This window comes from Antedon bifida, chromosome 9 (assembly GCF_963402885.1).
Source record: "Antedon bifida chromosome 9, ecAntBifi1.1, whole genome shotgun sequence".
Lineage (NCBI taxonomy): Eukaryota > Metazoa > Echinodermata > Crinoidea > Comatulida > Antedonidae > Antedon > Antedon bifida.
Window position 1 is genome coordinate 19324133 of NC_136234.1, and position 18333 is coordinate 19342465.

Here is an 18333-nt window from a genome sequence, read left to right on the forward strand (position 1 = left end):
TATGTTTTGAAATTCTGTTATTATAAACATTTCTTTTTAATAAATACATTGGTTTTACAGAATTTAATTAACATTAACCTACCTAAGTGGGTGAAATAAAATTGTTCTTCTTTCGAGAATTACAATGGCGGCTGTTCCACAAACTTTTGGGGCCACTCCAAATAACCCTGGTTCTACCACCCCTGCGGGTGCGTCAGGTACTCAACAGCCTACTCATAGTGCTTCACAAATTCAACCAGAAAATAATCCAATTTTAAATGTTAAAGCTGCCCTACCTCTTCTTAACAAGTCTCTTAGTGTAAGTAAAGCTAGGCCCCGTTTTACCATATCGCTCCCCCAACGTATGCTGCAGTCCGCATAACGTAGGTGGCGGTGGTGTTGGCGTTGTGAGATATATGGTACCGGAGGCCTAGCTAAACACCAACAATTATTTGTACGTTTATTGTGTATAAGGCTCGATATTTACGAAAAATTATCATAATTCTGAATTGTTTGCATTTTTTTTTAGGCCTAGGCCTAATTAATGATTTTAATTTTAAGCCGATACTAAAATTATACAATTATAATTTTAAATTTCAGAATTTAATGAAGATTGCTGCAGAAAATTTTGTTCACAATGCTGCTGTTGATAATAATGGGTAACTAAAATATTTATTTTGTAATAAAAAAAAATGGTTTTAACAAATATACAAATAATAAATAAATTATAATAAATAATTTGCGCAGTACTGTAACTAACAGTCATTAATAATATTAAATTAATTTAAGCTGTGCTCTAGCTTGTTATAGAATGAAAAGAGCGCATGTCGTACATATCACTAAATGCTAAAAACAGTAACAGCTGTTTTGAGAAAAATAAAAACAGAAATCCCACCGGTATTTATTTCACTCCCAGAAATATGATATTCAGAAAGTTTTATTGATTTGAAAAATGAGTTTTTTTATATTGATTATAAAATCAATTAATAATAAATTTGATGTGTTTTTTTTAGGAAAGTAGGAGAGGCTGCGGCGTTGCATAGGTTTGATAAGGCACTAGAAGATTTCTACTCTCATTGTGATTACATTGAAGGGCATCTGGTAAGCTAGACTGATTTATTTAGTCTGTAAATTAATTTAATCACAAGTCTAAGCAGTAGAGGACTTCTACTCTCAACCTAATTCATATCAATCCAATGAAATCAATCAATGCAACAAAGTCAATCAAGTCAAATCAATCCAATAAAATCAATCAATTTAATCAAGCTAAAGTCAAATTAATCCATCCAATACAATTAAATCAATCAATCAATGCAATGAATTCAATCTAACTAAAATCAATCATTGCAATGAAATCAATCTAAATAGAATTAATCAAATGCAATGAATTCAGTCTAAATAAAATCAATCAATGCAATGAAATCAATCAATCTAAATAAAATCAATCAATGCAATGAAATCAATCTAAATCATATCAATCCAAAGGAATAAAATCAATGCAACATATTCCTTTTAAATCAGCAATTTTAGTCTGCTTTAGTAAATGAAAATGTGTTTCTGATTAAATTTATACATCTGAATAATAATTTTTAAATTTAATATTTCAGCGTCTTGCTCAAGAATGTTCCAAACAGCATGGTTACAGTGCGAGATACACACCTATACAACTACCTTTGGCCAAAGCTGACCCTAACGTGCAACCCTCAAGCGTATTGGACGCGCAGAAATACGGATCATACACAAATTTAGTAAAATTGCAGATCTCGTGTGTGAACGATGTACATAAAGCGTTACTAGACTGTGCTTATAGCATTTCGCATCAAAATAAACGAGAGGAGAGTAAATAAATAAAACATTGAGACTAAAAGGATATGAAAGTTGAATCTCGGGTACATGATATGTGTGCATTCTCTTTTTAAAGAAAATGTCTTTTTGCATAAATGTCTTTGGGTCAAATGATTCGTAAAGGGACCAGATCTGCTGTTAAAATGGTCTTTATTTGGAGGGAGGTCTGTAATGTATATATGTATATATATTTTGTGTAAGAAGCGTATGTATTATTTACAGCTGTTATTGGCAGATTTTTTTTACTAGCTATCAAAATGAAATCATGAACTAATTAATTTTCATTTTTTTAGTTTGTACAGTATTAAAAAAAACTATTAAATTATTATATTGTAAGTAGTTTATTTATGTTTCAAGGGGCTTAAAGACACAGTAAATTAAATATGTAGATTAAACTTGCCTAATACAATATCAGAATTCAATGCATTAAAATATTTTAATGACATCATGAACTACACGCGCGCGTACTAACGGCTGTGGTATTATCAACCTTTAAACGCGCTCAACAGGCCATCGCATATTATATCGACCTTTGAATACCCGAATGCAGTCCAATAATGACATCACAAACTAGACGCGCGCGTACTAAAGGTCGTGGCATTATCAACATTTGAACGCGCTCAACAGGTCGACAACAATTTTTGAACGCGTTTAACAATTTGTGTTTCTTATTCGCAATTATTGTATTCAAAGATTAAGTATCGGTGACCAACGAAAAGTGAGACAATCATACCCCATTGGATCGAGAAACATATAACACAAGCTGTGGTTTGTGACCTCATATATTGTTCAAATCCGAACTCATCCCTGGTCAAGCACGCTGTTATTTAATGCGGACAACGAAACATTATCTCTAATACTTCTTCTACAATATCATTTTTTTGTTATTTAATCAGTCACTTTTGTGTTTGAAGTTAGTAGACCCGCCCAGTTAACGTCACAACTTCGTTGGTTTCCAAAACTTTAAACTAAACGTCAGAAGGTTCGTGATTGTGAAACTGAATGATACAACTAATATTAATACCAACTTAATAATATACTTTCTTGTTTTGAGTGTGGAATATGTATTATATTATATATTCTTTGTTGTAATATGATGTTGGTCTACTTGATTGAAGTTTGATCTGAGATGGTATTGTAATCTTGAGTTTGATATTAGTTTTTCAACAACCTGTGTACCGAATATACAACTGGAAAGGGATCTGTAGGCCTGCTTGTTAAATCTGGAATTAAGATTTTCGAAAATCGTCTTAATACTTTACACATTATTTTCATGGAATATAAAATGACAACGAACTGTTTAAACGCCAGCACGGAATACTACTTTCATCCGAAAGTAGACTTTTGATTTTTGGATTATATTATGTTATAAATTATTGTGCAGACTCAGCAGAACTTAATATATCAATAGGCAATTCATCGTTTATTATCTAAAATTTATTGGAATAATTGCGAAAATTATTAACGATATTTTTTGGTTAAGAGTAACTTTTCCAATTTCATAGAAAACCAGCTAAAATGATGTCATTTAATTCAGTTCGTATATGTGGCTTGATTGTTTTAACAATGATGGTGTTTAGTTGTTTACCAGGAGTCACAATGTACAACCTTTTCTCACCACTTGACGTCTTCACAGAACAATTCCAGAGCATTGGAACGCATCACAACGGTATTCATCGTCGACAAACAGAGTGTGACGTTTCACTTTGTGAGTACACTGAATGGAGTGAGTGGACATTTTGTTATTGTGCCATTTGCAACGAGTTCGATAACTCTACGCGTAGGTCTTGTCTGCGGCTTAGGACTGTCTCGTCTTCACCAGACGGTTGTCAGAACGATGAGTGTGAAGGCGACGCTATCGGTGAGCTTCAGTGCTTTGAGGAATGTTGTAACACGTTATGTGGAGTCACCGAGTGGAGTGAATGGCTCACTTGTAATAACACCTGCAACGAAAATGGAGTTGAATGGAGGAGTCGTTCCCCATATCCTAACGAATGTTTCGAGACATGCGATTTTGAAGAAACAAGACCATGTGATAATTACTGTGAGGTTGGCGAATGGTCGGAATGGGCTTGTTCCTGTGAGTTATGCGAGCCGGATTACTACACGAACGAAACTATTACAGATCCGCTTATTTACGACGGTAATGAAACGTTGCATCGTAATTGCACCCGAAACGGATCAGCCATCATACCAGATCTATGTGAAGGTTGTGACATCGTGTTTGAAGAAAACGTTTGCATGGAGAATTGTTCTTGTGATAGTAGTCCAGGATGTTCCGTTAATGATTGGAGCAGTTGGTCAGAGTGCTCTGGGACATGTGGGGGTAATCAAGTCCGTACTCGTTCTTACAGTGGAGATTGCACGGCACCTCCTTGTGTTGGCACGCAGCAGTCACGCGCGTGTACCTTATGCCCCACGTGCACTCCATGTGATTACTCCGAATGGAGTCAGTGGAACACGCAGGTGACTTGTGCTCTATGTGAAGATAATATTGAACTTTCAAACTTCAACACACGAACTCAAGCCGCAAGTGATGCTAATTGTGACGGAGAATGCCCCGAAATCCAAGAAATACAATGTGGAGATACTTGTTGCGATGAGTTTTGTCCGCTAACCGATTGGTCCGAATGGTCACAGTGCCCGGAACCATGCGGTGGTTCTCAAACGCGCGCGCGAGAGCCTATAAGCAGGCCAATTTGTTTAGGCGAACCATGTAGCGATACGGAAGAAGTGTTGGAATGCACAATGTGTAGTGGGTGCGACTTGTGTGAATTGTCTGAGTGGACCTCTTGGTCTTGTTCATGTCAAGTATGCGATCCAACCGATACAGAACTCCATAACCAATGCTCAAGGACCAGGTTTGCTTTGAATGATTGCGACACATCCTGCTTTGATTCAATAGAAACATCATGTGATCAAACGACAATCTGTTGTGATGAACTCTGCGTTATCGACACTTGGAATAACTGGGGAGCGTGTACCCAATCGTGTGGAGGGTCAAGGAATAGAACAGCCCAATACGATGCAGCCTTATGTCTGGGTGAGCCTTGTCAAGACACATTTGAATCGGAGCCCTGTGTGCCGTGCTCTACAACCGAATGGAGTGAATGGAGTTGTTCGTGTTCGTTATGTCAGAACACAGTAAGCTTAGCTGATATCTGTATTCGAGAGAGGGCTTATAGCACAGATAATCAGTGTAATACAAACTGCTCTGAAATAATTGAGGCAATAGATTGTACTGACCCGTGTTGCGATACCTTCTGCTTTCCCGACCAATGGAGTGAATGGAGTGCGTGTCCGGAACCATGTGGGGGTACAAGTAATCGAACACGTACATACACGGCTTCATTTTGCTTAGGTGAACCGTGTGAAAGTTTGTTCGAAAGTCAAGAATGCCAAACATGCCCCGATTGCCAACCTGTTGATTGCGTTTTAACTGAATGGACAGAATGGTCTCAATGTAACAGCGCTTGCGACTTTGGTGTCCAGTCTCGGTCACGAGAAATATCGGTAAATCAAGACTGCGGTGGTGCGGACTGTCTATCAGATACATTAGAAGAGTCACGTGATTGTGAAGGTGAATGCCAGTTGGAGGAGTGGGGTAGCTGGCAGTGTGTTTGCTCACTATGTACGGGATTTACAGACAGCTTGTACCAGGTGTGCACACGGGAACGTGACGTCACTGGCCCAAATTCATGCGATAGCGCTGACTGTGGTGTGACCGTAGAGTCGGGCTGCACAGACAAATGCTGTGATGCGCTTTGCTTCGTTTCAGACTGGTCACCATGGTCGGAATGTTCTTCAGGTTGTGGTACTGGTCAATCTGGAATTCAAAATAGGACAAGAATATATAATGAAGCTTTCTGTATTGGTGAACCTTGTGAAACTATATATGAAGAAACTGTATGTATACCAGATACATGTTGTCCTGTCGACTGTGTAACTACACAATGGAGCAATTGGGCTACGTGTAGTGTCTCATGTTCATCAGAAAGTGGAACACGTACTCGTGATAGACAGGTTACACAAGGTACGTGTGGAGGCATCACCTGCACTGACACAAATACAGTAGAGTCAGAAGCATGCGTAGGCGGATGTCAACTACAAGAGTGGAATACATGGTCATGTGCATGCTGGTTCTGCAACACAGGAGATTCTGTCTTCAGTAATGTCTGCTCCCGCGAGCGGCAAGAAATTGGAACCAGTTGTAATTCTGTATGTGGTAGTTTAAGTGAAACTGTATGTGGGGAAGTATGTTGTGACACCGGGTGCTCTGTGAGTGAATGGACCACGTGGAGTCCATGTGACCAGCCATGTGGTAGTGCAACTCTTGGAAATGAGACGCGGACGAGAACGTATAATTCGGCATTCTGCATAGGAGAGCCATGTGATGATTTAAAAGAAACGCGGACTTGTACTCCTGGTTGCTGTGCAGTAGACTGCATATCTACAGAATGGTCGGAATGGTCTAGCTGCTCAGTAATCTGTTCTGACGCAACAGGTTCAAGATCTAGATCACGTGCGATTCAAGAAGCAGTATGCGGTGGTACACCTTGTGAAAATGATATCACAACAGAAACAGAAAATTGCCAAGGAGAATGTGTATTGTCAGTTTGGACTGAATGGACCTGTTCTTGTAGCCAATGTGACCCAATTGGCAATGCCGATTATCAATATTGTACTCGAACTCGAACTGAGAGTAATGGGTTGACATGTGGGGGTGAATGTGGTGACCTTCTTGACGAAGAATGTGGAGAAATATGTTGTGATCCAGATTGCAGTGTTTCTGATTGGGGAGATTGGACAGATTGTAATGTACCATGTGAGAGCAGCTCACCCGGTATCAGACAAAGGTTTCGAACAGCAGTTGGAACATGTTCAGCAGTGCCATGTCTAGCACTAGATGAAACTATATCATGTGAGGCTTCTTGCTGTCTCAGAGATTGTGTTCTTCTCTCCTGGATGGAATGGACCACTTGCACGTCCCTCTGCACCAATACACCGGGCATCCGAAGTAGAACACGGTCAATTGTGCAAGGATCGTGTGGAGGAAATCTCTGCACAGAAACCGACTACACTGAAAATGGTCTATGTTATGGTAGCTGTGACGTCAGTGAATGGTCAGACTGGTCATGTGTATGTGGTATCTGTAGCGCTGACATCTTACAAGATATATGTAGCAGGTACAGAAATGAATCAACTGATGTCAGTTGCATTGGGCAATGTGGGGCTTCTACTGAATCCGTTTGCGGTGATGAATGTTGTGACGATTTATGTATCGTAGGAGAATGGACGCAATGGACAGACTGTAGTGAACCGTGCGGTAGTGGCAACACAGGGTTACAGACAAGACAAAGAAACGTGATATCGCAGACATGTCGTGGAGACCCATGTGATCAGTTGCTGGAAACAAGAGAATGCTTTCAGGGTTCTGGGTGTTGTCCTGTTGATTGCGAACTTGAATTGTGGTCTACATGGTCTGGATGTAGTTCTAATTGTCTAAACGTCATTGGGAACGAAACGCGTACTCGTGACGTCATCACGCCTGTCAGCTGCGGTGGGACATCATGTGACAGTAATGTTCTGGAATATAGAAACTGTTATGGCACAACATTTCCTGCAAACTGCATCGTAAGTTTCAATACAATTCTATATATTTGTATTAGAATGACCATTTTCTATGCTACACGTTGTCTACCCCACATTTCGTTTCACCTGCTACATATCACAATACCCCACCAGCTATTAATAACTTCCTTTAATCTAGTCTTGAACTCTTTAATGTAGGAGGGTGCGTGGGCCAACTGGAGTCCATGTGCTTTGGACACGGGTTCATGTGGTACTGGAAGCCGTCAGAGGACTCGAAGCGTCATCTCTGAAGCCGTATGTGGAGGTTTGCAGTGTGGGCAGACAGCAGAAACTGACATCTGTGTAGGGCCCTGTTGTCCGGTTGATTGCGAGACGACGGCTTGGACCGAATGGACTGGATGTTCTACTGAATGTGGAACGGGTCAACAGTATGTGTGCCCTTTAACTGTATCATAAAATATAAGTTTATCATAATATACTTTTAAAACTTCGCGTAACCGTTCTAACATCAGCTTTCCATATCTCGTAGTTTTAAAACGCAACTCTCAATAAAATTAACTCTCTAATTGTTTTGTAGAATGCGATTTCGAATGATCACAATCAGTGCAGACTGTGGAGGAGTGCAGTGCATTTCAACTTTCGAACGGCGTGACTGCATAGGTACTGGGCCTAGTATCTGTGAGTTCACGGATTGGTCAGAGTGGACAACATGCTTATCGTCGTGTGGACTAGGATGGCAAACCCGGAGTCGGTCGATTCTGACGCCAGCTATCTGTACGACCCAATGTATATCGACAGTAACTGAAGAAAACCAAGAATGTGAACGCTATATAAACGTTGATTGCCAGGTTGGTGGGATTTCGTTATTTATATTATAAGATAACTTCTGATTTTGTTTCCACACCATTTTTTTCTTTTAAAACTACCATATCGTTCAAAATGCTACCTTGTCGACGAAATGAAAAATGTCAAAAATTATTTTGTAAATGGCTTCTACCAGGATCGAATCAGGTACTGTGGGGTTCAACATCATCGTAAATTTGTCCATACCATTTTGCACTTGTAGGTAGGTGAATGGAGCCAATGGGGTACATGTGTTCCCGATTGTTCAGGCTTTATGAAGTCTAGGAGCAGAAACGTAATCCTGGCAAACTCTTGTAATGGAGACATTTGTCCTTCACTATCAGTAAGTAACATACTAGTATAACGATAGAACCATATTGATTTGTAACTTCAGATCTGGTTTAACAGATACTAGGACTCTGACTACACTATCAAACTTTATGTGATGTGCCCATATGTGGACATGATGATGTAATATCACTACCATATTTGGGCATATCACTACCATATTTGAACATCACACATTTTTTGTCAAACTAGTTTAGTGTAAACAGAGCTTAATACGTCTGTACCTTCACTAAAATGTTTTTTTAATTATTTTGTTTCAGGAACAGAGCAATTGCAACATCTTCTGCCTACACACATGTTCAGTGAATGGACAATGCACTTGTAATCCGGGTTACAAACTAACAGGCAGCTTTGCGACAGAGTGTGTCCTTGTCACGTGTCAACCACCAGTCTTTCACTCCTGTCCGTTGGGATTGACAACGAACGTCGTGACGTGTGTGCCACCAACTACGAGTTGCGGCGCGGGAAGTGCGTATGAGTACGGTCATACTTGCCAGTTATTGTGTGAATCAAGATCTGGGTATACATATCAATTGATGGGGGCCAGTCCGGGGTATACAGAGTGTTTAGCAAATGGGCAATGGAGTTACTACAGTGAGGTGTATTGTACAATTGTCAACAGCCCACCAATAGGGGTAATCATTACTTTATTTTAGGTGGTATTGATATATTGATGATACAGAGTGATTGTGATTATGATGATAAAGATGATGATGACGATGATGATGATGATTGGGACAATCATGATGATAATGACGATTGGATATGATGTTGATAAAGATGACGACATTATTTATTAATTGACCATGACAGTCACTATTACTTCATAGTAACGAATATGGTAATATAGATGATAATGGCGATGGTAGTCATAAGGATGACGACGATGATAATGATAGAAGTTTTATTTATAAAAACTAAATATTTTATAGCTGACCACTTTTAGTGGTAACACAATCTTTGTGGAAGAAAATACTTTTGGGAATGTTTTGGCTGTGTTAAAAACTGAAGACGTTGACTCCACATGGGATGCTTACACATACACAGTTATTGATGACGTACACAACATTATTAATATTATCGATAACCAAATATATCTACGCCATGTTTTGGATTATGAATTGCAAGACAGGTCAGTACACAGTTATTGATGACGTCAACATCAATTATTATCGACAACTATTACATAGATGTATTACAAGACATTCAAGTTAATCGATTTAAATTGAATTATTAATTAATCAACCAATTAAGCAGAGTAGAGGAAATACCGATTGAATACAACTTAGAAGACGGTTACTAAAATTAATGATAATTTTGAATATTAAATTGTTTTATATAGATATACGGTTACCGTAAGATCAACAGATTTAGCAGGAAATTTTATAGACCAGGAATTCACTTTTCAAGTAACTGATGGAAATGATCCACCCACCGGAGTGACGGTATGTATACCATAACCAGTATAAATGTTCCCATATATGGTAATATGTATGGAAGTTGCATATAACACTAGTTGAAATCCTTTAGTGCACATAGTATGACGACGAATATGTTCTGCATTTTAGATTTCAAACGATAGAGTTTCCGAGAATAGCATTGTTAACACCGCTGTTGGGCTTCTTCAAGCCGTTGACCAAGATACGGGGCAGTCATATACATACTCCCTTGTCGATAACGCTCACGGAAGATTCAGGCTCTCAGACAATTTTCTACAAGTAAGACAATTCGTATAGTTTTTAGTTTAGAACAACTTAAGTCTACTTTGTACTAGGAAACTTCAACGAACTTTTGTTAGGAAACCGTAAGTTTGGTTAAGGTGTACAACTTCTGCAAAACAGTTTTTGCACTTTGCCAAAGTTTACTTTACAAACAGTTTACTGGTGTTTGCAAACTAAAGTTTCCTATTGTAGACTAAAACCTAGTCCACACTAGAAAACAACCTTTTGGAGAAGTTAGTTGTTAGTTAAGATCATCATTTTGTCCATCCACAGAATCACATGACTAAAAAGACTGTGATTTGATTCGCTGAGTTTACAAATCTTAACAAATTAGTTGCATGTTGATAGTTTGCTAGAATGTAGACCAAAGCCAAAATAGTTTGATATTCCAGATAGACACCATCTTTAGTACCAATACTAGACTACTATAGGAATCACTACTCCATATTAAAACAAAATACAAGTGACGTCAGCAGTTCTTATGGTTTATACTATACTATTTTACAGACGGCTATGACAAATGTCGAATGTGAACTACTCTTCAACGACGCATGTTTCAACTATGGCACGCAAAAATACCATGACGTCATAGTATCAGTTCAAGATAACGGCAGTCCGATGAAGATCGAGTACCATACTCTGAGAATACACATTGAAGAACCGAGTCAGATACCTGTAAATCTACAAATATCATCTAATGTGATACAAGAGTCTTCCACAACAGGTAGGGTGTTTTACTAAATTGTTAAGCTCTGTCTACACTATCAAATTTTATGTGACAAAAAAATGTGCCCAAATATGGTAGTGATATGCTCAAATACGGTAGTGATATGACATCATCATGCCCATATATGGGCACATCACATTTTTTGTCAAATAAAGTTTGATAGTGTAGACAAGGCTTTAGATTAGTAGCAAATGGCTCGGCTGTCTGATTCTCGATTCGCCAATTACTTTTAATAGGTACACGCAATTACATTTAACAGAGGTTCGTCAAAGACAAACCAACGATTGGTAATGTGCCGCAATGCATTACATGAATGTATTTGCTCAGAAGAGTAGACCAACTGAATGCTTTGCATTATGGTTATCATGTTGCGCAAGCAAGAACAAAATGGGAGCAGGCTGGTTCCTCCTTATTCCCTCGACTTTTTTCCCGCACATTCCTCGTCGTATATTTAACTCTAGTCATTAGAAGTGAACAAACATTAAAGTAAGTTCTTGTTTGTTTTTTCAAAGGTACTGTGATTGGTGTTGTATCCACAGACGACACCAATGAAGGCACTCGGTATGTCTACAGTCTTATCGACAATCATGGCGGGTTGTTCAAGATTGATCCAACAACTGGTGCGATCATCTTACAAGATTCTACGCGTATTAACTACGCAGCGCAAAGCGCGTATCCAATACAAGTAACGGGTGTTGATCAAAATGACCCGACAAACACAGTAGGTTAAAACTTTATACCAATGTTTTTTTTTGTCTTTCGTGAGAACAACCCATTGTATTTCCCCTCGTTTTTTTCCATTACGTCAGGTAGAGATACTCTTACATATAAGTTGACACCATTAATGAGAATGGATGTGTTAAAATGCCAATACTACCAATGTTTGTACCGAAATAAATACTGTAGCCCTAAATTGTTTAACTCCTATCTGTTGTGTAAAATTCACATTGCAGATCACTAGAGAGTTCTTACTAGAAGTATCCCCGAGCAGCAACTCGCCGTCTACGAGTGTTGCAATCCTATCGACAACCGAGACTGAGAACTACCCCGTTAATGAACCAATCATAGAGCCTGGTACTCAATCAGGTCAGTATACATACGAATAGATCATTAGTTGGATAAATAAGAAAACCTCTATGGTGTAAAGAATAAATCTAACAGTAACTCATAACAGTCTTTTGATCTTATGTCTGGCTGCGACAAATACCAACAGTACTGTACTATGTACATATTCTCCGCGGCGCGATGTTTAAGGGCGTGGAACTGGTCGTGCGACAGGTAAACCCTTTGATCTCAAGAGCTAAGAATCATGTTGTTAGATTGCTTTGCTAAGATAAAGTATGCTGCTGCTCCTGTTGCAGAATTTGTCAGTTTATTGAAATCCGAAAAGCAAGTTGCTGCTTTATACACATTTCATGGGTTTGCCAAAAAAGTGAGGTGTAACAACCCCTTTATAAGTTTAATCAAGACAATGTTTTTGCTTTGTCTTTTTTAGGCCAAGTAATTGGAACTGTTGTTGTGTATGACTATGAGATTGGAGATGTATCAGTCGAGGTTGAAGGAGGGAACGGTCTTTACGAAACTAGGAAACTCTATTGCAGTCCAGTCAACGGACATGAAATGGTAAGTTGCAATATAAAGCATGAGTAGTTAATAGTTTTATTTTTTTATCATTTAGTGACGTTATAAATAGTTGAAACTACATACAGATCTACCATTAGCGAAAACTAATCACACGAGAGTAACGAAACACGATCATAGTATCATGAAATTCAATAAACCATGAGTAACATGACAATTTTTATTTAAAGGGTTACAGAACAGTTTGTGCATATGATTTATACGTCACAAGTGACGTCACCAGTACGTCAGAAGGGAGTACTATTACACTAGCCTCAACTAACAGCGTTGGTCAGACGACTCGACATACGTACAACATCGGAATTGCATCAAGTGATGTACAGGAATCGACGGATGTTATGATTACCGCGCATGCGACGACTGCACCTCGAGTAACGCCAAACCCACCGGTATGTCTTTTTTTATTTTAAAGGGTAGCTCCTGGCTTAGAATTTTTATTGTGTATTAAAATAAACATTTGCAACAGCATTGGCAATGACCAACTAATTTTTCGACAGCGGCGAAGCAGCATGAGTATTGTGAAATAAGGTTCTCAAAAAAGTTAATGTAGCCGATTTTCCACTAGGCGAATTTGTTCGCACGAATTTCAGCGACAAAAATCGCGCTACCATTTCCACTACAAGAGCTAATAGGCTTACAACTACCAGATTGTTAGGCCTTAAAGTCGAATAAGTTTACTGGAAAAACCAAACTCTTACCTTTTACATTTCAGATGTTAGTCTTTTCTGGTGATTCTAGCCCCTCAGAATCTCTTTCCAGCAACACACCAATCGGTTCCATCACAACGACCGATTTCTTTAGCCAATACACATACAGAATTGTAGATGATACAGATAATATATTCCAATTACAAGACAATGTGTTGTATCTATCATCTGCGGCTCAACTCGATTATGAAACAGCGAGCAGACACGAAGTAACAATCCAAGCGGTCCAGAATGGTAATCCATCGAATACAATACAGATGACTTTTAGCTTTCAAGTGGAGGATACCAATGAAGCTCCCACAAGTATTCATTTTTCAAACAATCAGGTATACGTCACAGATTCGTTTATGAAACCTAGCACAGCCGATTTTTTTTTAAATCAAGGTGTTATGTTGGATATTTGTTCTTGTTGCGATTATACAGTTTTACGATGAACTTCCTATGTCGTTTTAACAATATATTCCCTTATTTCTATTCTGGTAAGATGAAAATATCTTTTCTTAAACGCAGATTGAGTTCGGTGCATCCGTTGGTACCAGCGTTTCTACCATATCTGTTAACGATCCTGACAATGCTGATGGACTGGTTCAAGATTCGAATTGCTTTATCACCAGTGACGATAGCCGTGTATTCACAATAAATGGTCATTCACTAGAGGTTTGTAAATACCATTAATAGTTGTATACATTTTCAATGTGAACCAGTGTCTAGGCTTAGTTACTCGGGTAAGTTGGTCTCAATGGCACGGCTACCGCTAACTTTGGTGGGTAGGTACCAACTAACTAACTAAATAACTAAGCCTATATTCCTATGTAATATATTGAGTGTTAGAACTTATTCATTCGTGTAACTCCGACCTTTTGTATTTCCCTCCAAGACAACAAGGCCCTTAATTCCAGGCCAGTCAACCTACTTCCTACAAGTACGTTGTGTTGACAGTGGGACACCAGCGATGTACGTCGACAGTCAGCTTGTTATAGACGTCCTGGTGGACGACTCGATAGAAATAGACGTGATTCTTACGGATTACATACCGTTTGAAGAGAACGTTGATCCGTTACCAATTGGAACGTTTCACGTCATAGACGCAGCTACCGGGCAACCAATCACAGATACGGTAAGTAATCTATTTTACTATTGTGATGCTTCTTCAACATATATACAATGTACGGCGCCTGTCAGAGTTTCGAATTCAATACTTAGCGTAAAGGAGCATACAGGGAATTTTCCAGTTTTATTAATTTCAATTTTTTTTTAAAAATAACCAATTAAAAACAGTTTTCTTCTTATTTTAAAGAACTTTGAATATTTCATGATGTTTCTGGGAGAAGGATTCCCATTGACTGTCGAAGGCGATCAACTTTGGACGACAGGTCCTCTCAATTACGAAGAATTGCCCAAGATTGACGTCACTATTCAAGCGCGCGGTACGGATAGTTACGGTCGTGAGTTGACAACTGCGCAAGTGTTTCAGGTACGTATTAAAACTATAATTTATTTACAGCAACAGAGAGTTTTCAATTTTCGCCGACCGACGTCATACCTAGGCCAGGTCAATCGATGTGGCGTCGGTCGTTGACACATCTTTGCGTAGGTTGCGTCGGTAGTGGGAACCAAGCTGTAGGCGTAACTTTAATATACATGATCTTATGTAACCTAGGTTGATGTTTTGGACGTGTGGGAAGAACCAACAACAATTCAATTCGAAACGACAAACACACATGTAACTACTGAAAGTCAACACGGTGCCGTCATTGGATCTTTTTCCCCAACTGGTGAAGATACCGATTACAGCGACGTTGTGTATGCAGTTACTGGTGTCGGAAGTGCAGGGTAAGTACACATTTTATTGGAGTTGAACCCTTATTCAGGGGACGTACTCCTATTCAGGCGACGTACTCCTATTCAGGGAACGTAGGGCCTACTTCTTACACGAGACACTTCTATTAAGTTTGGGGACACTTTCATGCAAAACGAATGAGGGGTAATAATTAACACTGCGACCAATCCCATATCAGGGGACACCCCTATTCAGGGGACACCCTATTCGGGGGACACATCTATTAAGGGGACACTTTCCTGTCAAATGAACGAGAGGCAATATGTTGTAACACTGCAACAAACCACAATTCAGGAGACACTCCTATTAAGGGGACACTTTGTTTAGCCCACAAAATGTTCCATTAATAGGGTTATACTGCACGTTACAATGCACTTGTTTTTCATTTAGAGGCAACACAAGTATTAAACAAAAATCGTTACTAATTTTACAGGTCAAGTGACATTACAGACCCAACTCTTCGTGATCTCGTGACAATGGATGGAAACGTACTGCGCATGGGCGAAGGAATAGACTATGTTTCATTCGATGGCGACTCGGAAGAGTACGTCATTTACATCACTGCTTCTAGCACCAGTGACCCAAACTGGATCACTGAACTTGTACACGAGATAGAGATCTTTATAATTAACCATCCACCGACAGATATTACAATTGACAATGCTGTGGTAGGTTATGATGCTTAGAACTTTCAATAACTTTCTACACAGATATATGTGTATAATACATAAGCAAAGTTCTGACTTTGAAGTACCATTTGTTTTCTTACCGTTTCTTTCTGAGTTAAGAGAAAATGTTGCGAGCTTGGAACTATATTTTCAATAACTTTCTACACACATAATGTTGTTGATTCGGTACAACTACATAAGCAGAGTTTTGACTTTGTTTAAAGTGCCATTTGTTTTCTTATTGTTTCTTTCTGAGGTGATAGAAAATGTTGCGAGCTTAGAAAAATATTTTCAATAACTTTCTACACAAATAAATTGATGATTCAGTACAACTACTTAAGCAGAGTTCTGACTTTGTTTACGGTACCATTTGTTACCATTACTGTTTCTTTTTAAGGTAATGGAAAATGTTGCGATCGGAAGTCATGTAGGATACTTTATGATAGTTGATCCAGATATTGACGAAGAGGCTACTTGTCAGGTTCTAAATACAAACGAAGTTCCATTCGATGTAAGACAGATATACAAATAAATGTTTACATTTTAGTTGGAAATTTTACTTATCGTATCCCTGCAAAGTAATTATTCTCACAGCATAAACGTTGGAATCGACACTATGTTGCTCCAAATATTAATGCACATACTTTTCGGTGTCGATTCAATGTCAGGCGGCTCTAAACATTGCAGACGTTTCGAGTCGTCGACGCCCGGTGACTCCACACGTTGATGTAGACCTTTGCCTCAATGCCATATCGCTCACAAGGCAAGGTGATAGATCCAAACTTCAATGTAGACGCTCAAAACGTTTATGTAGACGTTCTGAACCGACGGCCAGACACGTCAATGTATTCTATTTCTTACAATTTACGTCAAAGTATAAATATTTTGTTTATTGTTTATTTTTAGATTGCTGATTCAAACGAGCTAGTAACGTCGGGTCCTTTGGATTTTGAAACATTTCACGTCAATTTGGTTGAGGTAATAAATACATTAGGCCTACATTCGAAAATGACCAATTATGGTAATGGCGAGTTAGTTTTTTGTCTGTTACCACGTCATTTTGTCTTCGCAGATAGAATGCAGCGATTCCGATGGCTTATCCTTTACAAAGACGATCGAAATCAGCACTGAAAATGTTCTAGAACCGCCAAGCTTTCTAACTCTAAGCAACCTAGAGGTCAACGAAGACGCACATGAAGGGGAGAGCGTAGGTCAAGTGTACAGCCTAATAGAACAGGGTCATTGGGTGAGGTACAGCATAGTTCAGGAGGATGTTCCGTTTGAAATCGCGGGAAATAATACGTTGGTGCTCACAGATACAGTGAACTACGAAGATGTTTCAAGATACGACATTACGGTTGCTGCCGAATTGGGAGACGATCCGTCGCTTGTAACTTACGCAAACTTCTCGATCACGGTAAGGCAATCAAAAAATCAGTAGGCCTACAGTAATACTTTTCTTGTATTATATATAACTTTAAATAATTATATATTAATTTGTACACTCACATTATCAACTTCATTTCTAAAGCACTATCAAACTAGTTTTTATTATGGTAGTGATATGACATCATCATGTCCATATTATGGGCACATCACATTTTTTTGTCACATAAAGTTTGATAGTGTAGACAAAGCTTTAGTTGTATCTGACTACAACAAGCTAATCCAAGTAGTATCAACACTTTCAGATTAAGGATCTCAATGACCCACCATCGTCTATCCAGCTCGCCCCAAGCAGCTTCTCCATTCAAGAGAATGCCATCGATGGTAGTGTTGTCGGATCTTTCGTCACAATAGATGAAGATGATGGACAAAGTCATGAATATAGTATACTATCGGATGTACAATCAACTGGTATGTATGTATGTAGACATATTTCAGATATTTTGTAGGAGGATTTTAGTTTTTTTTAAACCAGAATAGTTGTTATCGCTCCCATTAGTGATCTGGAAGATGGACGGAGAGAGATGGTAATTGATATAAAAGATTAATCTTCGCATGCGTATAAGCTCAGTGTACATAGTTCAGTTCATTTTATCAGGACTGTAGGCCTACTGTGATCGAAACGTTTGTCCTTCCTCTACCATCCCGAAAGCTCACTGTTCATGTAGTACGACGAACACCATAAGGCAGTATCCAGAACGCTTCTTATTCTGTTAGACAACTGCCAATCTCATATTCCAACCCGATAACTGACGTTTTCTTGACGTGGTGTCTTCTGCTTTAAGATCCTTTACTACAATCAGCTTCTAAAAAGTTGATAAGCATCGAATGTATAGTAACTTTTACTAAATCTTTTCTTGAATGTGTCAATATTAGGTGCGTTTCGAATTGAAGGAAACCAACTGATCCTCGTAGAAGGCAGTGCCATAGATTACGAACGACATCAATACATTGATCTTCTTATACAAACAGTTGA

At 38.8% G+C, this 18333-nt stretch overlaps 3 protein-coding genes across 3 annotated transcripts in view; all 3 read left to right on the top strand.

The window, feature by feature from the left end:
* LOC144852227 (cell growth regulator with RING finger domain protein 1-like) overlaps positions 1-18333 on the top strand; it is a 249540-nt gene that overhangs the window by 143086 nt on the left and 88121 nt on the right. The gene's annotated exons all lie outside the window — the stretch shown is intronic.
* The window catches only part of LOC144852208 (transcription factor IIIB 90 kDa subunit-like), an 82642-nt gene that overhangs the window by 28737 nt on the left and 35572 nt on the right, over positions 1-18333 (top strand). The gene's annotated exons all lie outside the window — the stretch shown is intronic.
* On the top strand, positions 89-2149 carry LOC144852115 (mediator of RNA polymerase II transcription subunit 29-like). The gene is made up of 4 exons (XM_078709831.1): positions 89-298; positions 580-638; positions 993-1080; positions 1587-2149. Exons 1-4 carry the CDS (start codon positions 125-127, stop codon positions 1824-1826), a joined length of 561 nt encoding a protein of 186 aa, XP_078565957.1. The 5' UTR covers positions 89-124; the 3' UTR covers positions 1827-2149.